This window comes from Delphinus delphis, chromosome 20 (genome assembly GCF_949987515.2).
Source record: "Delphinus delphis chromosome 20, mDelDel1.2, whole genome shotgun sequence".
NCBI classification, from domain to species: domain Eukaryota; kingdom Metazoa; phylum Chordata; class Mammalia; order Artiodactyla; family Delphinidae; genus Delphinus; species Delphinus delphis.
This window is the reverse complement of record NC_082702.1, coordinates 14,913,983-14,932,909: the sequence shown is the minus strand read 5'-3', so window position 1 is coordinate 14,932,909 and position 18,927 is coordinate 14,913,983. Positions and strand designations below refer to the sequence as shown.

The 18,927-nt window shown below is 36.9% G+C and overlaps 1 protein-coding gene and 1 pseudogene across 1 annotated transcript; both read left to right on the top strand.

Annotated features, from left to right (window-relative positions):
- Positions 1-218: 218 nt before the first annotated feature.
- On the top strand, positions 219-17,522 carry LOC132416157 (zinc finger protein 829). The gene is made up of 4 exons (XM_059999444.1): positions 219-471; positions 5,156-5,282; positions 5,588-5,683; positions 15,455-17,522. Exons 1-4 carry the CDS (start codon positions 439-441, stop codon positions 16,432-16,434), a joined length of 1,236 nt encoding a protein of 411 aa, XP_059855427.1. The 5' UTR covers positions 219-438; the 3' UTR covers positions 16,435-17,522.
- On the top strand, positions 9,210-9,934 carry LOC132416887 (cytochrome b5 type B-like; annotated as a pseudogene).
- Positions 17,523-18,927: the final 1,405 nt, after the last annotated feature.

The following is an 18,927-nucleotide window of genomic DNA, read 5'->3' as shown; positions in this document are numbered from 1 at the left end:
CTGTGCGAGTGTATGTATTCCGTGTTGAATTTGCGATTGTATCTGTGATACCATGTTTGGCTCTGTGTGCGGATGTGGAGTGCGTGTTCCCTTGTTTTAAGAATGACTGCTTAAGGTATGTGGCACTGTGTGTATGGGTATGAGGCTCCTGTCAGCTGTGCGATTGTTACTCCAGAACTCTGTCCTTAGGAAATCTCTGTGAGGTTTTATTAGATTATTGACCTCAACAGCAGTAACCTCAGCTTTCTCCTGAGACACTGGGATTGGAAGGGACGCCCCATTTCTCTGATCTCATTCGCTTTTGTGCTGGGGGATGGGGATGGGGCTGACCTGTGACCTGACCAGTTTGAGCAACAAGAAGAACCTGGTGTCTTACGATGACTTTCTACTTTCCAAGTTCTATCCTTCTCCAGGTGAGGCGCAGAAGAGAAGGAAACAATGCATGCTGAACTTATACAAGCAGTTTTCAGGGTATGTTGGGGTTTCCTCTTTTTTTTCGTTCTTCTGAAAGTTAATGCTTAATAAAGATGCGTTTGATTATAGGTTCCTGTAATTTTCCCACTGGAGAAAAGGATAGTTGAGCCTGCTACTGAAGCACAATAACTCCCATATACCTAATGTTTACTTATTTGGAAAATGGCTCCACTTCAGTTTGCCATGTTTTCTTCTTTTTATTTTTATATTTTTAATTTTTTTAGATTTTTTTTTTGATGTGGACCATTTTCAAAGTCTTTATTGAATTTGTTACAATATTCTTCTGTTTTATGCTTTGGTTTTTTGGCTGCAAGGCATGTGGCATCCCAGCTTCCCCACCAGGGGTCGAACCCGCACCCCCTACGTTGGAAGGCGAAGTCCCAACCACTGGACTGCTAGGGAAGTCCCAAATTTTCTTCTTTTTAAATGCAATATTTATTATGACTTTAAAATAAAAGCATGATTATTTTAGAGATTTTAAAAACACAGATTACCAAGAAAAAATGAAATGAGGCCACTCAAATAACTAGTGTTAACATTTTGGTGTATTTTCATTATTTTTCCGAAATCAGATTATGCTTCATTTATCATTTTATATCCTACATTTTCACTAAAAACTATCATTCTCCTGTGTTGTCAAATGATCTTTGTAAATACCATTTTTCAAAGATACACTTTTTTTTGTGAATGAGTTATGGTTTATTCATCAGATGAGCTGTGTCAGACATGAAATCTTTCAACACTTATTTAAAATATTTATTTGTACAAACACACATATACACAGATACATGTAGGTTTGAGTTGCGATTTCTATGATTAATAATGAGATTGAACAGCACTTCATATGTTTATTGGTTATCAGGGTTTCTTCTTTTGTGACACACCTGTTGAAATCTTTTATTTTGCTCTTGGATTATCTTTTTTTTAATATATAAATTATTTATTTATTTTATTTTTGGCTCTGTTGGGTCTTCATTGCTGCGCACAGGCTTTCTCTAGTTGCGGAGAGCTACTCTTCGTTGTGGTGCACGGGCTTCTCATTGCGGTGGCTTCTCTTTGTTACAGAGCACAGACTCTAAGCGGGCAGGCTTCAGTAGTTGTGGCATGTGGGCTCAGTAATTCTGGCTCGCAGGCTCTAGAGCTCAGGCCTCAGTAATTGTGGCTCATGGGCTTAGTTGCTCCGTGGCATGTGGGATGTTTCCGGACCAGGAACCTGTGTCCCCTGCATTGGCAGGGGGATTCTTAGCCACTGCACCACCAGGGAAGTCCCTGGATTATCTCTTATTGATTCATGGGAATTCTTTATATTTTCTGGATATGGATCCTTTATTGATTATATTTTTCTATTATCTGGATTGTTTTATCACTTCCCTTAAGGTAGTTTTACGAATAAAATCTGACTTTTTTATTATATATTTTTTTATTTTTGGCTGCGTTGAGTCTTTATTGCGGTGCACAGCTTCTCATTGTTGTGGCTTCTCTCGTTGCAGAGCACGGGCTCTAGGCGCGCGGGCTTCAGTAGTTAACAGCGTGGGCTCTAGGGCATACAGGCTTCGGTAGTTGTGGTGCGCAGGCTCAGTAGTTGTGGTGCACAGGCTTAGTTGCTCTGCAGCATGTGGGATCTTCCTGGACCAGGGCTCGAACCGTGTCTACTGCATTGGCAGGTGGGTTTTTAACCACTGCACCACCAGGGAAGTCCCCCTAATTTTTTATCAATTTTTTTTCCCTTGGTGGTATCTTTTTGTATCTTATTTAGGAAATCCTTCCCTGTCCCAAGGTTATGTAAATATTCTATATTTATATTTAAAGCGATAATCCCGTTTATTTACTTAATCTATTTTTAATTATTCTAGCTCCTCATTTGAGGTAATTTGACTTTTCTTCCTCTGGCTCTTTTTAAGACTGTCACTCTGTTTTTGGCTTTCTGTAACTCAAGTATGATGTGCCTAAATGTGCATTTCTTTTTATTTATCTGCTTGGAATTTGTTAAGCTTTTTTAATTTGTGGATAGGTATTCAGGAATATCCTCAGCCATCTTAAAAGATTGCCCTGCCTCATTCTCTCTCTTCTTCTTAGGCTCTAATTATACATAGGTTATAATTTCTCCCCTTTTTTTTTTTTGGTCTCTTACTCTCTTTTTGGTTTTTAGAGTTAATACTTGTAGCTAAAATCAAAGCAATATTAGGCAAAAGAACTTTGCCTTGTTTCAGGACAGGAGTGGAGGGCATGGCAGGTAGCTAGAGTTTTGGGGTTCTTCCTCTAACTGGTAGAAAAAAATATCTTTATTCAGTTATGTTTCAACACTTCTAATCTTGGGGAGCTCACCAAATCATAAGGCTCTCAGTTCACTTTATGATTCTCATATCTGAAAATTAGAGTGTACCAAGGTAGAGGACTCAGAATAGGGATTGTGTTTTCTGAAGGTATAAATTGGGAGCTGAAACTAAATTTGGAACTCTCAATTTTAAAAATGTGTGTTTGGTACAGAGCCAAAGAAAACCAGGATGAGAATCAGTCTCCCCAAGTCTGTTCAGTGTAAGGCCTTTCTATCTGAATTTCTTCGGAAAAGGGCTGAGTCTTTCCTAATCCATTCTCCTTTGCCGAAGCCCAAACAGAGCATCTGGTTCCCCTCCCCCATCAACCTCTAATTACACTCACCATCTCTGTAATGAAGATTATTGCCCAATATTAATGGGAGTAACTCTAGGGAGGTAGTATACTGTAGTGGAAAATAAATTTTAAAAGGAATAAAATGAATTTTGTTCTTAGAAGCTAACCTAATGTTTAATCAGGAAATATCTGAAACATTCCAGGTAAAATCAGAAAAAGACAAGGGTATACAGCATTACCAATGTTATTTAACATTGTTCTGTAGATATTAACCAAAGCACTTAGACAAGAGGAAAAATTAGGTTAAAAATTAGAAAAGAGAGTGTAAGATTATTACTTTCTGCAGATGCTATGACTGTGTACCTGGAACATCAAATCAACTTATAACCAACACTGAAATAAGCAGGTTTCCATAGGGAGCAAGCAAAAGGATTTTCTTTCCCCTATAATTTCCACTCTCAACTCTATGGCTAATGTTTTTGTTGCCCTGAATAAAAGCTTGTGTAGTCCCTATAATTGTTTTGATCACTCTTTGGTATTCTTTGGTTGTTTTCAGTCACAAGATCAGTCTCATTTTACTAATTACAACCTCTAGTTGAGTATAATAATGTGCAAATTTCATTTAAAGCCTTTTCTCTGAGCTCAGGTTTGCTCCAAGCTAGAAGCTTACAGTGTGAAAAGGGGGACCTACTAAGCTGCTTTGTTTCTTTAATCTGAACTCCTCTTCGCTCAGTAGTCAGTTTCTTTACTATAGTCCTCTATCCTCCTATTCTAGGTGTTGCTCTCTAGGTCTGCTCTCTAGGTCTAGATATTGTTCGGGGACTTGCCTTTTACAATTATACTGGACTTAGTTCACCATTCTCATGTTAGTTTTCTAGTTTCAGAGTATAATACTTTTCATTTTCTTAATTTACTCTCTAGTTTTGATGGAACACTTAGGCCAGTAGCTTCCTAAGAAAAACTAGACAGGAGATAATTTAACATTCATTCTGTATGGTTCTACAATTGTCTCTTTTTTTTTTTGCCGCACCACATGACTTGTGGGATCTTAGTTCCCCAACCGGGGATCGAGCCCACGCCCCCTACATTGGAAGTGTGGAGTCTTAACCACTGGATCGCCACGGAAGTCCCTAGAATTGTCTTGATTTAATCGTCACACTAACTTGGTATTTAATCTTTCTTTTTTTTTTAAATGGGTTTTAAAAATTGTTTTATTTGGGAAAAGTGCGCCTTACAAGAGGGCAGCTGCGAAATACAGAGACGTCTGCAACAATTACTTGTTTGTGCTTAAAGTGAAAGAATGAGTGGTATCCAAGGAATCAAAGCAGTAGGTGGACAAATCAGGAGCATCTCCAAGTTATTTTCAGGAAATAGAACAACAAAATGCAAAGCCATAATTTCCGATCAAGGAATTCTTCTAAGAATTTAGCTTATCTCGTGGATTACCACCCTTCCGTCCCCTTTTAGTGGAAAAGCATGACTTACTATTGCAAACCAATTTTGGTATTTAGTCTTGCTTTGTATATAATCTTCATACTAGCTTTGGCTGTGTGTGGAATTCTCGGCCAGAATTTGTTGTCTTTTGTAATATTAAAGGAATCACTTCATTTTCTTGTTTTAAATGGTGCTGTTGAGAAATCCATTGCCATTCTGATTCCTGAAATTTTTTATGTGATCCACAGAAGCTTTTAGAAAGTTCTGTTTTTTCCTGATATTCTGAAATTTTACTCCAAAATATAAGGTGTTTTTTTTTTAAGTCCATCACATTTTTCCCTCTCTTGGGGCTTAAAGAGAACATGGGAAGGAATTCTCATTTATGCAGACTTTACTGTGGCCAGGCACTGAACTGCATGCTTGCTATTTCATCTCATTGGAAAAGTCCACTCTGTTTGCACATTCCTAGACATACCCCTCTGTATATAGGAGATATGTCTTATATTGATTTAATCGATTCCAGCTCCTTCGATTTGATTAATAATCTCTGTCCTTTTATGTAGAGCCCTCTACCACTTCATCTACTATCATCTTTTTCTTCTCTCTTTCCATTGTGAAAGCATGTTTGTTGTTTCAGGGGTCAGTGATGTTCAGGGATGTGTCTATAAACTTCTCTCAGGAGGAATGGGAGTGCCTGGACTCTGGTCAGATGAATTTATACAAAGAAGTGATGTTGGAGAATTTCAGCAACCTGGTTTCAGTGGGTAAGGATAACTATCCCCCCAAATTCAGAGTCTGCCCTTGGGAATGTGTCCTTTCTCCATTGTGAATTACACATTTCAAGTAACCAGCAAAATTTCTGCACTCTGTTCCCCAAGGAATGGTTGAGTTGGAATGGAATGCAAGAGTTGGAAATGGGCAGCTCCACTGGGCTGTGGCTGAAGCTTCATCTTCATCTTTCTCTGGTCCTTCCCTGTAGGGGCATCTGTTTCTTGATCACCAAGGGACCGGATCTGATTTCTGGGACACCAACAGCATAACCATGTCCCATGTCTTTTCTTGTGATCAGGACTTTCCAGTTCTAAGCCAACTGTGATCTCCTTATTGGAACAAGGAAAAGAGCCCTGGATGGTTGACAGAGAGCTGACAAGAGGCCTTTGTTCAGGTAAGTGAGAGGTGATAGAGCAGGAGCAGAGCCTGAGGAGGTATTACCTATATAAGATGTTATTAGAAAACTCCCCTCAAAAACCCAAGCCGTCTTCCATAAAAGAGGTATCTTGCTTTTTTTCTCTTATACTTTATTCCCAGTCCAATGTAGCAAGTACCTTCCTTTGTCATTTCTAAGAGTTATTCTACCCACCCTTTAGATTTCATTCCTTCATAGGATCTGCTGCATTTAGACTTGTATTAACAGTAGATATTCCCACCCTAAGAAGTGTGTGTGTGTTGTGTGTATGTGTTTCAATACTGGTTTTCATTTTATTGACTTTCTAAGTATTTGTTAACTTCATTAACCAGGTTGTCCTGGATAGTAATTCATTGTTTCATTTATCAAACATTTGATTTTTTTTCCATTAAAAAAAATTCAGATATAACATACATATGGAAACTACATGAGTGATTGTATAGTGTGAAGAATTACAAGTGAATGCATCCATGTAACCACCACTTCAGACAAGTAATAGAAAATTACTAGCACCTTAGAATCCTTTCTGCCCTTTCCCAATCACTAGCCTCTTTGTCCTCCTCTTGACTTCTAACTCCGTGAAATAATTTTGCCTATTTCTGAGCTGAATATAAGTGGAATCATACAGTATTTATACTTTTGCCTTTGTCTTTTCTCAACTTTATGTTTATGGGACACATCACCCATGTTATTGCATATAGCTGATGTTCATTCTCAGTGCTATGCTGTATTCCATTCTATGAATATATTTTATAGTGTGTATTATATATTGCTAATTATTATAAATAAGTCCTTTCTACTATTGACCGTTGGGTTGTTTTCCAGTTTTTAGCTATGTGAACATTCCTTTGGTGCATATATGTACACATTTCTTTTGGGTGTATACCCAGGAGTGGAATTACTGGTAATAGGATATGTGTTGGTTCAATTTTAAAAGATAATGCCAGTTTTCCAAAGTGGTTATACCAATTTATACTTCCACTAGCAGTGTGAAAGTTGCTATTCCTCTGCATTCTTGCCAGTTCTTTTTTTTTTTAATTTTATTTATTTATTTATGGCTGCATTGGGTCTTCGTTGCTGCGTGTGGGCTTTCTCTAGTTGCTGCAAGCGGTGGCTACTCTTTGTTGCAGTGCATGGGCTTCTCAATGCAGTGGCTTCTCTTGTTGCGGAGCACAGGCTCTAGGCGTGTGGACCTCAGCAGTTGTGGCTCTCAGGCTCCAGAGAGCAGGCTCAGTAGTTGTGGCCCACGGGCTTAGTTGCTCCGTGGCATGTGGGATCCTTCCGGAACAGGGCTCGAACCTGTGTTCCCTGCATTAGCAGGTGGATTCTTAACCACTGCACCACCAGGGAAGCCCTTGCCAGTTCTTGATATTGCTAGACCTTTTAATTTTAGACATTCTGCAGGTGTATGTGTGTGTGTGTGTTCTGTGACTTGCCCGTTTAAGTTTCTTGCTTCTATTCATTAGGTTGTCTTAATTTTTCTTAGTGATTTGAAGGAGTTTTTTGTATATTCTGTATATGGGTCTTTGTAAATATCATCTATCACCTTATAGCTTACTTTCTTATCCTTTTAGTGCTGTCTTTTGATTTTATTAATTTTAAGTAGTCAGGCTTATCTATCTTTTCCTTTATAGTTGTTGCTTTTTGTGTTCTGTGTAGGACTCATTGCCTACCCCAAGGTCATGAAGATGCTTCCTGTGTTATATTCTAGTAGCTTTTTTGTTTTACCTTTTACATTTAGATCTCCAATTTCCTGGAGCTGATATTTGTTTATAGTATGAGGTAGGGGTCAAATTTCATTATTTTTCCATGTAAATATCCAATTGACCAGGCAATGTTTACTGAAAAGACTTTTTCCCTTTCTCTATAATGCTACCTTTGTCATAAATCATGTGTTGCCATATCTGTGAGTCTGTCTCTGAACTTTATTCTGTTCCATTGGCTTGTCTACCTTTGTCCCAATACCACACTATAATAGTGCTGTAGTCTATAATAAGGCTTATTTGGCAGAGCAAGCTCTCCTGCTTCTTCTTGATAATTTTCATATAAATTTAATTTATTTTATTATAATTATTTTTCATAAATTTATTTTTAAATTTCTGGCTGCGTTGTGTCTTTGTTGCTGTGCACGGGCTCCTCATTGTGGTGGCTTCTCTTGTTGCAGAGCACAGGCTCCAGGTACACGGGCTTCAGTATCTGTGGCTTACGGGCTGTAGAGCGCAGGCTCAGTAGTTGTGGCACACGGGCTTAGTATCTCTGCGGCATGTGGGATCTTCCCAGACCAGGGCTCAAACCCTGGTTTGTCCCCTGCATTGGCAGGCGAATTCTTAACCACTGTGCCACCAGGGAAGTCCTTATATAAATTTTAGAATCAGCTTATTAATATTCACACACACGTAAAAATAACTGCTGACATTTTGATTAAGGTTAAAATAAAGTTATACATCAGTTTCTGGAGAATTAACATTTTGGAACAGTCTTCTAAAAAAGTTTGATTTTTTTAATTTGTGCAAGTAGTCTGCTAGGTGCTACATAGTTTAAAAAATATGTAGACTTATTAAGAAATTCATTGTTTAATGTGGGAGCTAGAACATTTCTGTAAATAATTTCTACAAAGTAGAATTCAGCAAACAAGAAGAACAAATAGGAAGCTCAGAAAAAAGTTATAAAACAGTCAAAAAATACAGAAGTGGTATTGATTCAATAGAAATTAATTGTTGGATCCTTGGAAGTAGATGTAACCTATCGAGATAGTGATAGAATTAGACCATGCCTCCATTGAGAGAGAATTCTGGATTCAACAAAGCTCTAGGAACCTAGGCAAGAGTTTGTGAATCTCCTTCCTTGCCCTCCATAGGTCTCAGCTAGCCTTAAATATTTTATAAGCAGGGATCCAGAATTTTTTTCCTCCATAAATTGAATCATTTTCCTCTCTATCATCTGTAAAAGAATTGAGCTTTCTTCATTGATTTCTGGTGCCATCTTTATTGGATAATAAATTCGCATATATGAGTCTTTCTCAGCACTCTATTGTCTTGTTATGGTATAATGCCAGTATGAGTGTCTTTATTTCTTTGGCTTGTATTTTTTAATATCTAATATCACCTTATTTTTCAGATCAAAGGTTTACTTAGCCTCTGGAGTATTTTTGCTTTTTTTGTTTTTATTTCCCTGTGTCTCACTTATTGCTTTTCCTCCCTACCAACTTGCTTACTCACTCCCTTCTCTATCTTTCCTTGACCCCATACTTTTCCACATGATCTCTGTTTATTCTTTTTCCACTTTTTTATAATTAATTAAATAGTATTAAATATATAACGTGAAAGGTAAAACTATTGTTTAAAAGGAAATTTTTTAATATTTAAACTTTTTAAAGAGAAAATCTTTGTGAAAAATAGACAAAGAAAGATAACTTACCTTAAACTCCAAAAGTAGGAGCACAAAGTCTACCTCAAGGAAGTTGTCAGCGGAAACCTGGATAGCGGTGGAGAAGAGCTTAGGCCCAATGGCGACTGTGGAAGCAAGCGGCAGCAATGGGAAAGGGCAAGGGGGTCAAGACCTCAGTTACCTTTTACCGATTGGAGAAGGTGGCAAAGCGCAACTCCCTGAAGGAGATATGGCTGGTGATCCACGGGCAAGTCTGTGATGTCACCTGCCTCCTTAGCGAGCATCCTGGTGGAGAAGAGGTTCTGCTGGAACAAGCTCGTGGAGACGCAACTGAAAGCTTTGAAGATGTAGGCCGCTCGTCTGAGGCCAGAGAAGTGCTCAAGCAGTACTGTATTGGTGATGTACCTCTGAATTACATTAAACCTGGAAGTGGGGGACTTCCCTGGTGCTCCAGTGGGTAAGACTCTGTGCTTCCAATGCAGGGGGCCCGGGTTCAATCTCTGGTTGGGGAACTAGATCCCACATGGATGCCTCAACTAAGAGTCCATGTGCTGCAACTAAGAAGCCCTCATGCATACCATAACTAAAGATCCCATGTGCTGCAACTAAGACCCGGTGCAGCCAAAATAAATAAACATTTTAAAAACAAAGAAACGTGGAAGTGGTAGCAAGGACCCTCCAAAAAGCAACACGCGCAAAAGCTGCTGGTCGTATTGGATCTTCCCCATCATAGGCCATGTTCTCTTAGGTATTCTGTATCGTTACTACACAGCGGAGAGCTAATCCTCCCAAGGAGACCTTGTTGAAATCCGGAAAGCATATCTACTTGGGAATGAGAACTAGAGACTTGTTTGGAGGTTGAAGCAGTGCCTTCTCTAATCCTGCTAATTGTAGTCTTACCCTTCGGAACCCAGACTGTTGGCCAGATATCCACCTCAGCCCTGGGCCAATGTCCAAGTCATTTCTTAGAGCCTTACTCTCAAAGCACCTGCTCATTGTTCTGTGTCCTTGCCGTTGTTCCCTCTCTTTATTCTTTTCCATGGGCACATTTATGTTTCAAAGTTTCTTTTGTAATTACGGTCCACATGTCCTAGTGACATTGCCCTTTGGTAAAATTGCTTTCCAGTACTTTGAATGCATATTAGACATACTTAACAGGGCATCACACTCTGGTTTTGAAGCTTTTCTTTTTCCCTTTTTCTTTTAAGTAAATATTGTTAAAAATAAATAAATAAATAAAACTCTAAAAGTACAAACCATACAGCAAAAACATGAACTGGAAATACATCAGAATTAAGGATTTCTGCTAAATGAAGGACACAATAGATAAATTTAATGCACAGTAGACTAGAAGATACTTGCTAATTAAGAGGAAGAAGTTAGTGACCCCAATAAAAATACCAATAAAAGTTAACAAGACTAAAATGCTAATAAGCCTACCAGATGTTCATACTTATTAATAATTAGAAATGCAAATGAAGGCAATAATGAAATATCACTTCCCTTATTTGGCTAGGAAAGTAGAAAGCTGGGTAATGACAACTGTGGGTGGGGACAAAGAAATTCTTATGCACTTTTGGTGAAAGTATACAGTGGTGTTGCCTTTCTCTACAGCCATCTGGTACTACTTAAACAGGTATACATATGCCCCACTTTGGGGTATATATCTAAAATTGAAAATAATGCAAAAGGATAAATACTTCATGTCTTTCAAATGTCATACCAGTGTATCATCTATCGGGTCCATTCGAGGATTATTTAATTATCTTGGGAAATGTATCATTGTCTCACTTACTATTTACTACTCATTAGGGACCAGGTTCTCTTAAAATTAGATGTTAAATTTAAAAAGATTGATAAGTTGTGAATGATTCGTCTGGTGGAAAAGGTAGCTGAAGGGTATGGTTTTATTATCCTATAACACAGTAACTCGTTTTTGTATCCAACTTAGTGATGTTATTCCTGCATTCTTTAGGGTACCATATGAACTCAATCTCTCCTAGATAATTGGACCTAGCTTGATCATTCCCCTGGCCCTCTCATTAATGAGTTAAATAAATCTTTAAAACATGCTTAGCATATTCTGTTTCATTGGTTTATGTGGTTGTCTTTATGCCAGTACCATACTGTTTTAACTGCTGTAGCTTTGTTGTATACTTTGAAATCAAAGTGTGATACCTTTAGCTTTCTTACACTTCCTAAAGATTATTTTTAGCTCTTCCAATTTTTTTTCTATTAATATTTCTGTAAAAAATGCCATTGGGATTTTTATAGGGATTGCGTTGAATCTGTAGATTACATTTTAACAGTAGGAACTCTTCCAGTCCACAAGCACGCAATCGCTTTCCATTTAGTATCATCTTTAATTTCTTCAATGTTTTATAGTTTTCACTGTACAAGTCTTTCATCTCCCTAGTTAAGTTTATTCCTAAGTATTTAATTCCTTTTGATGCTATTATAAATGGAATTGTTTTCCTGATTTCCTTTCAGATTGTTTATTGTTAGTGTATAGAAACACTGTAGTTTTGTATCCTGCAACTGAAAACTAAATTTGTTTACTTCTGACAGTTTTTATGTGGAGCCTTTAGGGTTTTTTCTATGTCATTTTCAAATAGGGACAATTTTACTTCTAAGTTTGTTGAGAGTTTTTAATCATGAAAGGATGTTGAATTTTATGAAATCCTTCTTATCTATTGAGATGATTGTGTGATTTTTATCCTTTATTCTGTTAATGTGGTATATCACATTGATTTTTGTATGTTGAACCATCTTTGCATCCTACAGATAAATCGTAGTTGGTCATGATGTATGATCCTTTTAGTGTGCTGTTGAGAATTTTTGCATTTATATTCATCAGGGATGTTGGCCTGTAATTTTCTTTTCTGTGACTTCCTTGTCTGGGTTTGGTCTGAGGGTAATTCTGGCTTCATAAAATGAGTTTGGAAGTCTTCCCTGCTCTTCAGTTTTTTCGGAAGAGTTTGAGAAGGATTGGCATAATGTGTGGTAGAATTCACTAGTGAACCTCCCAGCAAAGAAGAGCCTAGGCTTTTTATCACTAATTCAGTCTCCTTACTAGTTATAGACTTTCTATTTAGACTTTCTGTTTCTTCATGACTTTCTATTTCTCCATGATTCAGTCTTGGTAGGTTGTATGTTTCTAGGAATTTTTCCATTTCCTCCAGTTTATCCAGTTTCTTGGTGTATAATTGTTCATAGTATTCTCTTACGACAGTTTTTATTTCTGTTACATCAGTTATAATGTCTCTTTTATTTCTGATTTTATTTGAGTCTCCTCTCTTTTTTTTTTTCTTAATCTAGCTAAAAGTTTGTCAATTTATCTTTTCAATAAACCAACTATTAGTTCCATTGATCTTTTCTGTTGTTTTTCTACTCTCTATTTCATTTATCTCTGCCCTAATCTTTATTATTTCCTTCCTTCTGCTAACTTTGGGTTTAGTTTGTTCCTTGAAATGTAAAGTTAGGTTGTATATTTGCAATTCTTCTTTTTCAATGTAGGAACTATAAAATTCCATTTTCATACTGCTTTTTCTGCATCCCATAAGTGTTTTTGTTTGTCTAAAGATATATTCTAATTCTTTGGGCCATTGGTTGTTCAAAAGTGTGTTTTTAATTTCCACATATTTGTGAATTTTCCAGTTTTCCTTTTGCTGTTGATTTCTAGTTTTGTTCCATTGTAGTCAGAAAAGATACTTGATATGATTTCCATCTTAAATTTCTTAAGACTTATTTTGTGAACTAACATGTCATCTATCCTAGAGAATGTTCCGTGTATGCTTGATAAGAATATATTCTGCTGCTGTTGAATGGAATATTCTATATATGTCATTTAGGTTCATTTGCCCTATGGTATTGTTCAAGTCACTTTTCTTTCTTGATTTACTGTCTGATTGTTCTATCTATTATTGAAAGTAGGCTATTGAAGTGTCCTGCTATTGTATTTTTGTCTATGTCTCCCTTCAGTTTTGACAATGTTTGCTTAATATACTTAAGTGCTCTTATATTGGGTGCAGGTATGTTTATAATTGTTATAGCTTCCTGGTGAATTGACCGTTTTATCATTGTATAATATCCTTGTTTGTTTTCTGTGACAGCTTTAGCTTAAAGTCTGTTTTACCTTAAAGTCTATTTTATCTGATGTAAGTATAGCCACCCTTGCTCTCTTTAGGTTACCATTTGCATGGATTATCTTTTCCCATCCCTTCACTTTCAGCCATTATCTGTGTTCTTAAATCTAAAGTGGGTCTCTGGAGGACATCATATAATTGGATATTGTTGTTTTCTCCATTCAGCCAGTCTCTTTTGATTTGAGAGTTTAATCCATTTACATTTAAAGTTATTATTGAAGGATTTACTATTGGCGTTTTGTTCGTTGTTTTCTGTTCTTTTTGTAGTTCTTTTGTCCTGCTTTTCCTCTCTTGCTGCCTTCCTTTTGTTTCTTTGATTTTTTGTATTGATATGCTTTGAATCCTTTTTATTTTTCTTTTCTGTAATCTCTATAAGGTATCTTCTTTGTGGTTATCATTGGGCTTTCAAAAATATAACAGTATGTTTTAAGTTGATAACAGTTTAACTTCAATCACATACAAAATCACTTTTACTTCTCACTACCCACACTTTGTGTTATTGACATTGTACTCTCCTGGTACATAGATATGTTCACCAACCAGGAAGCTTCCCCCAATCCTTGCCAAGTTTTTTACTGGGGGTGTCATTATGTGGGGAGTGATGACCAGTCCCATCCCTTGAAACTAAGGGTTCATTGTGAATCACCTCCTTATCATAAATTCAGGTATGATCGAAAGGCACTTGTTGTGAATAACAAAAGACGGTCTAGTGGTTTTTGAAGTTCCAGTGGTTTTTGAAGCTCTGCCAGGAACTGGAAACAAAGACCAGATGTATTTTTTGTATCACAAGTATGTATATTTTCTGTTAATTCTTTCTTCTCAGTTCAGTACCCATGCCCACAGCTATGCTGGATGTTCCTGAGTCCAGATTTTCTCTGGTTCCATTTTTCTAGATTTCTAGTTTTCTGTGAGAATGAACAACTATAATCATCCTGTCCTGTGGGATGGGGAGGAGATACAGTCTTTGAATTCATCCTTCAGCTTTTACTGTTCTCTGCACTCCACTATTAGAAGTGCCTGATGCCTCCAGTTCTTATGCATTTGTAGGGATTTGCACCATGAATCAGTACTGTGGAATTTACCCACTGTTGGCTCAATTTGATATTCTCCAGTCTGCAGTCACTTATCACTCACCCATTGGCTTTCCAGTTTCCAAGTTTTATAGCTACTGTTTCTTCTCCAGTATCTTTTGTCCTAGTGGGGTTTTCCTTTCCCCTTGTTAAGCTTTTATTATAATTTTCCTGTGGATTCGTGAACAAGAATTGGTAAATTTACATATACTGTCTGCCATTTTTAACAGAAATTATGCCCCCCTTTTATTAAAAATACAGTTGACCCTCATTACTCACAGATTATTTATGAATTCACTTACTCCCTAAGATTTATTTGTAAGCCCCAAATCAATACTTATAGTGTTTTCATGGTAATTAGCAGACATATGCAGAGCGGCAGAAAATGTTGACATGGAGTTCCTATTTTCTCACAGAGAATGTTTCATTCTTATTCTCTTCTTTCTAACACTCAAGGTTCCTCCCTTCTTAGTAACTGCCATGACTTGAAGATTCCATTTCTCTTTCCCAGCATCAGCATCACAGAATTCCAAGGCAAACTATTTTCAGTGAATCCCCAACATACATGAGGCTCTATTCACAGAAGAAATTTACGTGTCCTCCATTCTCACCAGTTTCATTCAGCACCCTAGACTTGTTGAGGGCTGTCCCCCAGTGTGAATTTGCCAACAACATACCCTTTGCTTAGAGTTGCTGACCCTCTCCCACCCCCATTTATACATTTCAACACATTTATTCCTCAGTAGTCCTATAGGTATGACAGTTATCCACAAATAACAAAACATATAGTATGACGCTCTGTGTGTGAGTATATGCTTATATAAATGTATATATGATTAGAATCACTGTATAATGTGGAGGATGGCCCTGAATAGTGTGGATTCATTGAAATTGCAGGTGATTCTGATCCACACCAGGATTATAGAGTCATCGATTTCCCTAATTAACCCTCTTCAACTTCCTCTGTTGCTTCTCCTTAATGTCTGTGCTTTTCTTATCAATTTTACAAATTGTCTAGCCATATTTGGGAACTGTCTAAGCATTTACTTTCCCGAATATTTTCAGCTTAATCTTTGCATTTCTTTTTCAGAAGTTTAACCTTTCCCAGCATAGAAAAAATGAGCATATGCCTTTTTATTTTCTTCCAGATCTGGAATCCATGTGTGAGACCAAGTTACTCTCTCTAAAGAAGAGACATTTTAGTCAAGTGATGTTTACCCATGAAGACATACCCACTTTTATTCAGCCCACGTTTCTTATTCCACATCAAAAAACTATTAATGAAGAGAAGCCCTGTGAATGTAAAATATGTGGAAAGGCCTTTAATCAAAACTCACACTTAATTCAACATCAGAGAATTCATTCTGCTGAAAAAAACTATGAATGTAAGGAGTGTGGGAAATCCTTTAGTCGTGGCTCACTTGTTGCTCGACATCAGAGGATTCACACTGGTGAAAAACCCTATGAGTGTAAAGAATGCGGCAAGGCTTTTAGTTGTAGTTCATATTTTTCTCAACATCAGAGGATTCACACTGGTGAGAAACCCTATGAATGTAAGGAATGTGGAAAAGCCTTTAATTATTGCTCAAACCTTAATGATCATCAGAGAATTCACACTGGTGAAAAACCCTATGAATGTAAAGTATGTGGAAAAGCCTTTACTAAGAGTTCACAACTTTTTCCACATCTGAGAATTCATACCGGTGAGAAACCTTATGAATGTAAGGAATGTGGGAAAGCCTTTACTCAACATTCAAGGCTTATTCAGCACCACAGGATGCATACTGGTGAGAAACCTTATAAGTGTAAGGAATGTGAGAAGGCCTTTAGTAGTGCCTCAACACTTACTAACCATCACAGAATTCATGCTGGCAAGAAACTCTATGAATGTAAAGAATGTGGAAAGGCCTTTATTCAGAGCTCAGAACTTATTCAACATCAGAGAATTCATACAGATGAAAAACCATATGAATGTAATGAATGTGGAAAGGCTTTTAATAAAGGCTCAAACCTTACTCGACATCAAAGAATTCACACTGGTGAGAAACCTTATGACTGCAAGGAATGTGGAAAAGCCTTTGGTAGTCGCTCTGACCTCATCCGCCATGAAGGAATTCATATTGGATAAATGATAGGCCCTTATGACTGTAAGGAGTGTGGAAAGGCCTTTGGTAGTCGCTGTGACCTCATCCACCATGAAGGAATTCATATTGGATAAATGATAGACCTTTTGATAACCTTTATAATAATATATTTTAAAACAGGTAATGCAAAAAATAAACAAAAAATCCCAGATAATGCATGATCAAAGTTCCTCTCTGTAGTAGTTTTCTAGGGCTACTATAACAAAGTACCAAGTACCACAAAACTAGGTGGCTTAAAACAACAGAAACGTATTCTCAGTTTTTGAGCCTTGAAAACCACAATCAAAGTTGTTGGCAAGGTTGGTTCCTTCTGGGGCTCTGAGGAAGAATCTGTTCCATGCCCTTCTCCTAGCTTCTTGTAGCAGTGATTTTTGACATACCTTGGCTTGTAGACGCATTACTCCAATCTCTGCCTCCATCTCCACACTGTGTTCTCTCTGTGTCTCTTCTCTCATATGGACACTGGTCATATTGCATTAGGGATCACCCTAAGGACCTCATCTTAACTTGATTATATGTGCAAAGACCTTATTTCCATGTAAGATCACATTCACAGATACCAGGTGTTAGGATCTCAGCATATTTCAACCCATTACACTCTGTTAACACTATTTTTTCAAAGTATTTGTAATTTTATACATAAAGTTAATCAAATGTATTTTAAAATGTGAATTCAAGGTCTAAATTAAACTCCCTTTTCCCCCCAAAAAAGATTCTATCCCCAAACTACTTATTCCATAATTCCTTCCCAATTATTCTCTGCTTTGATTATATAGTTTGTATTAACTTATGTTTTAGGGCCGTCTTTTCTGTATCTGTGGCCTACCAAATTACACTGTAAATTGTGTTACATAGGCTATCTTTGAATTCATGGTGGAATTACAACTTTGTTTTTGAAGGCAGCTGTATTCTTTTTTCCTTTTGTAAAATTAATATTTTCTTATTGTAAAAAAAAAAAAGACACCAAGAAAAAAATAAAGATTATTTGTAAGCCTACCAAACGGAGATGACTACTTCAAATTATCACAACATATCCTTACAGGCTTTATTTAGTGTAATTGTGACATGCATGCTGTACCATAACCTGCTTTTATCATGCTACTATTTCAGCAAGTATAGATGTTTATGTATCATTCCTTTTAATGGTATCATAATAATCTTTTCTGTGGTTGACTATCATTTTGCTAAATAACTACCAATAAACATTTTGGTGCCTGTTTAAACTTTGCAGTTATAAAAGTTGCCTTCTAAATGCAACTTCAGTACTTTTTTTGTTTGAAACTTAAAAACATTAAATATCAGTGCTGAAATAACTGATGAACATTTTCTTCCTATAAAAAATTGCCAATAACTCCCAATTCCCTCATAATCACTATTAACAGATTTGTTTTTATCCTTTGAGACTTTTTAAAAAAATTTATTTTATTTTTGGCTGTGTTGGGCTTTTTTTGCTGCATTCGGGCTTTTTCTCTGGTTGCAGTGAGCGGGGTCTGCTCTTCATTGTGGAATGCGGGCTTCTCATTGCAGTCGCTTCTCTTGTTGCGGAGCATGGGCTTCAGGTGCACGGGCTTCAGTAGTTGTGGCGCACGGTCTTAGTTGCTCCACGGATGTGGGATCTTCCTGGACCAGGGCTCAAACCCATGTCCCCTGCATTGGCAGGCGGATTCTTAACCACTGAGCCACCAGGGAAGCCCTATCCTTTGAGACCTTTTAAAAAAACTTTTTTACATGCATGCACACGCAACCAAATAAGTAAATGCTTGTAGAAAAAGTGCTGCTTTATAATTTTTTTTGTATAAATATATACTGATGATGTGTGTCTTGGATTGCTGTAAGGATAAATGAGTTACGTGTAAAATGGTTGGGACTCTTACTAATATATAGTAACTAGCTGATAGTTATCCAATGTTAGCAGTAATATTTTCACTGTTATTATTTGTGGAAAGGACTTTTACCATGTTTCATCATGTTCACACCTCAATTTATATCAAAGAATTTATAATGAAAAAAGACCAGTGGGTATAATGTTTGTAGAAAAGAATCTCACCAACACTCCTTACTCAGCATGAAGTTTAAAAAGAAAATTAAAATCCTAAGAAAACTCAAAGACAAAGAATGGGTGAATAAGCCTACATTCACACCTCATATTTCATGCTGCACAATTTCATACCCATCAAAAAAACCTATTTATAGTAGTTGAAAACACATTTGTCAAAAAAGAGCAAAACATGAAATATCAATAATCACTTCCCCCTCAAAGCAGAACACATGTAGGTCACATTCTTTTCCAGAATGGGAAAAAAAATATGATAGCCAACAATATCTGAATATTGATAACACCCCTCCAAATATTAGTTAAGAAGGAAATCGATCCCTGAATTATGTATATATGAAAATAAGCACATTATGTAGAAAAATGTTGAGAGTTGACAGGCAGCCAGATCTGTATTTAGATTAAAATGTATAGCCTAATAGGC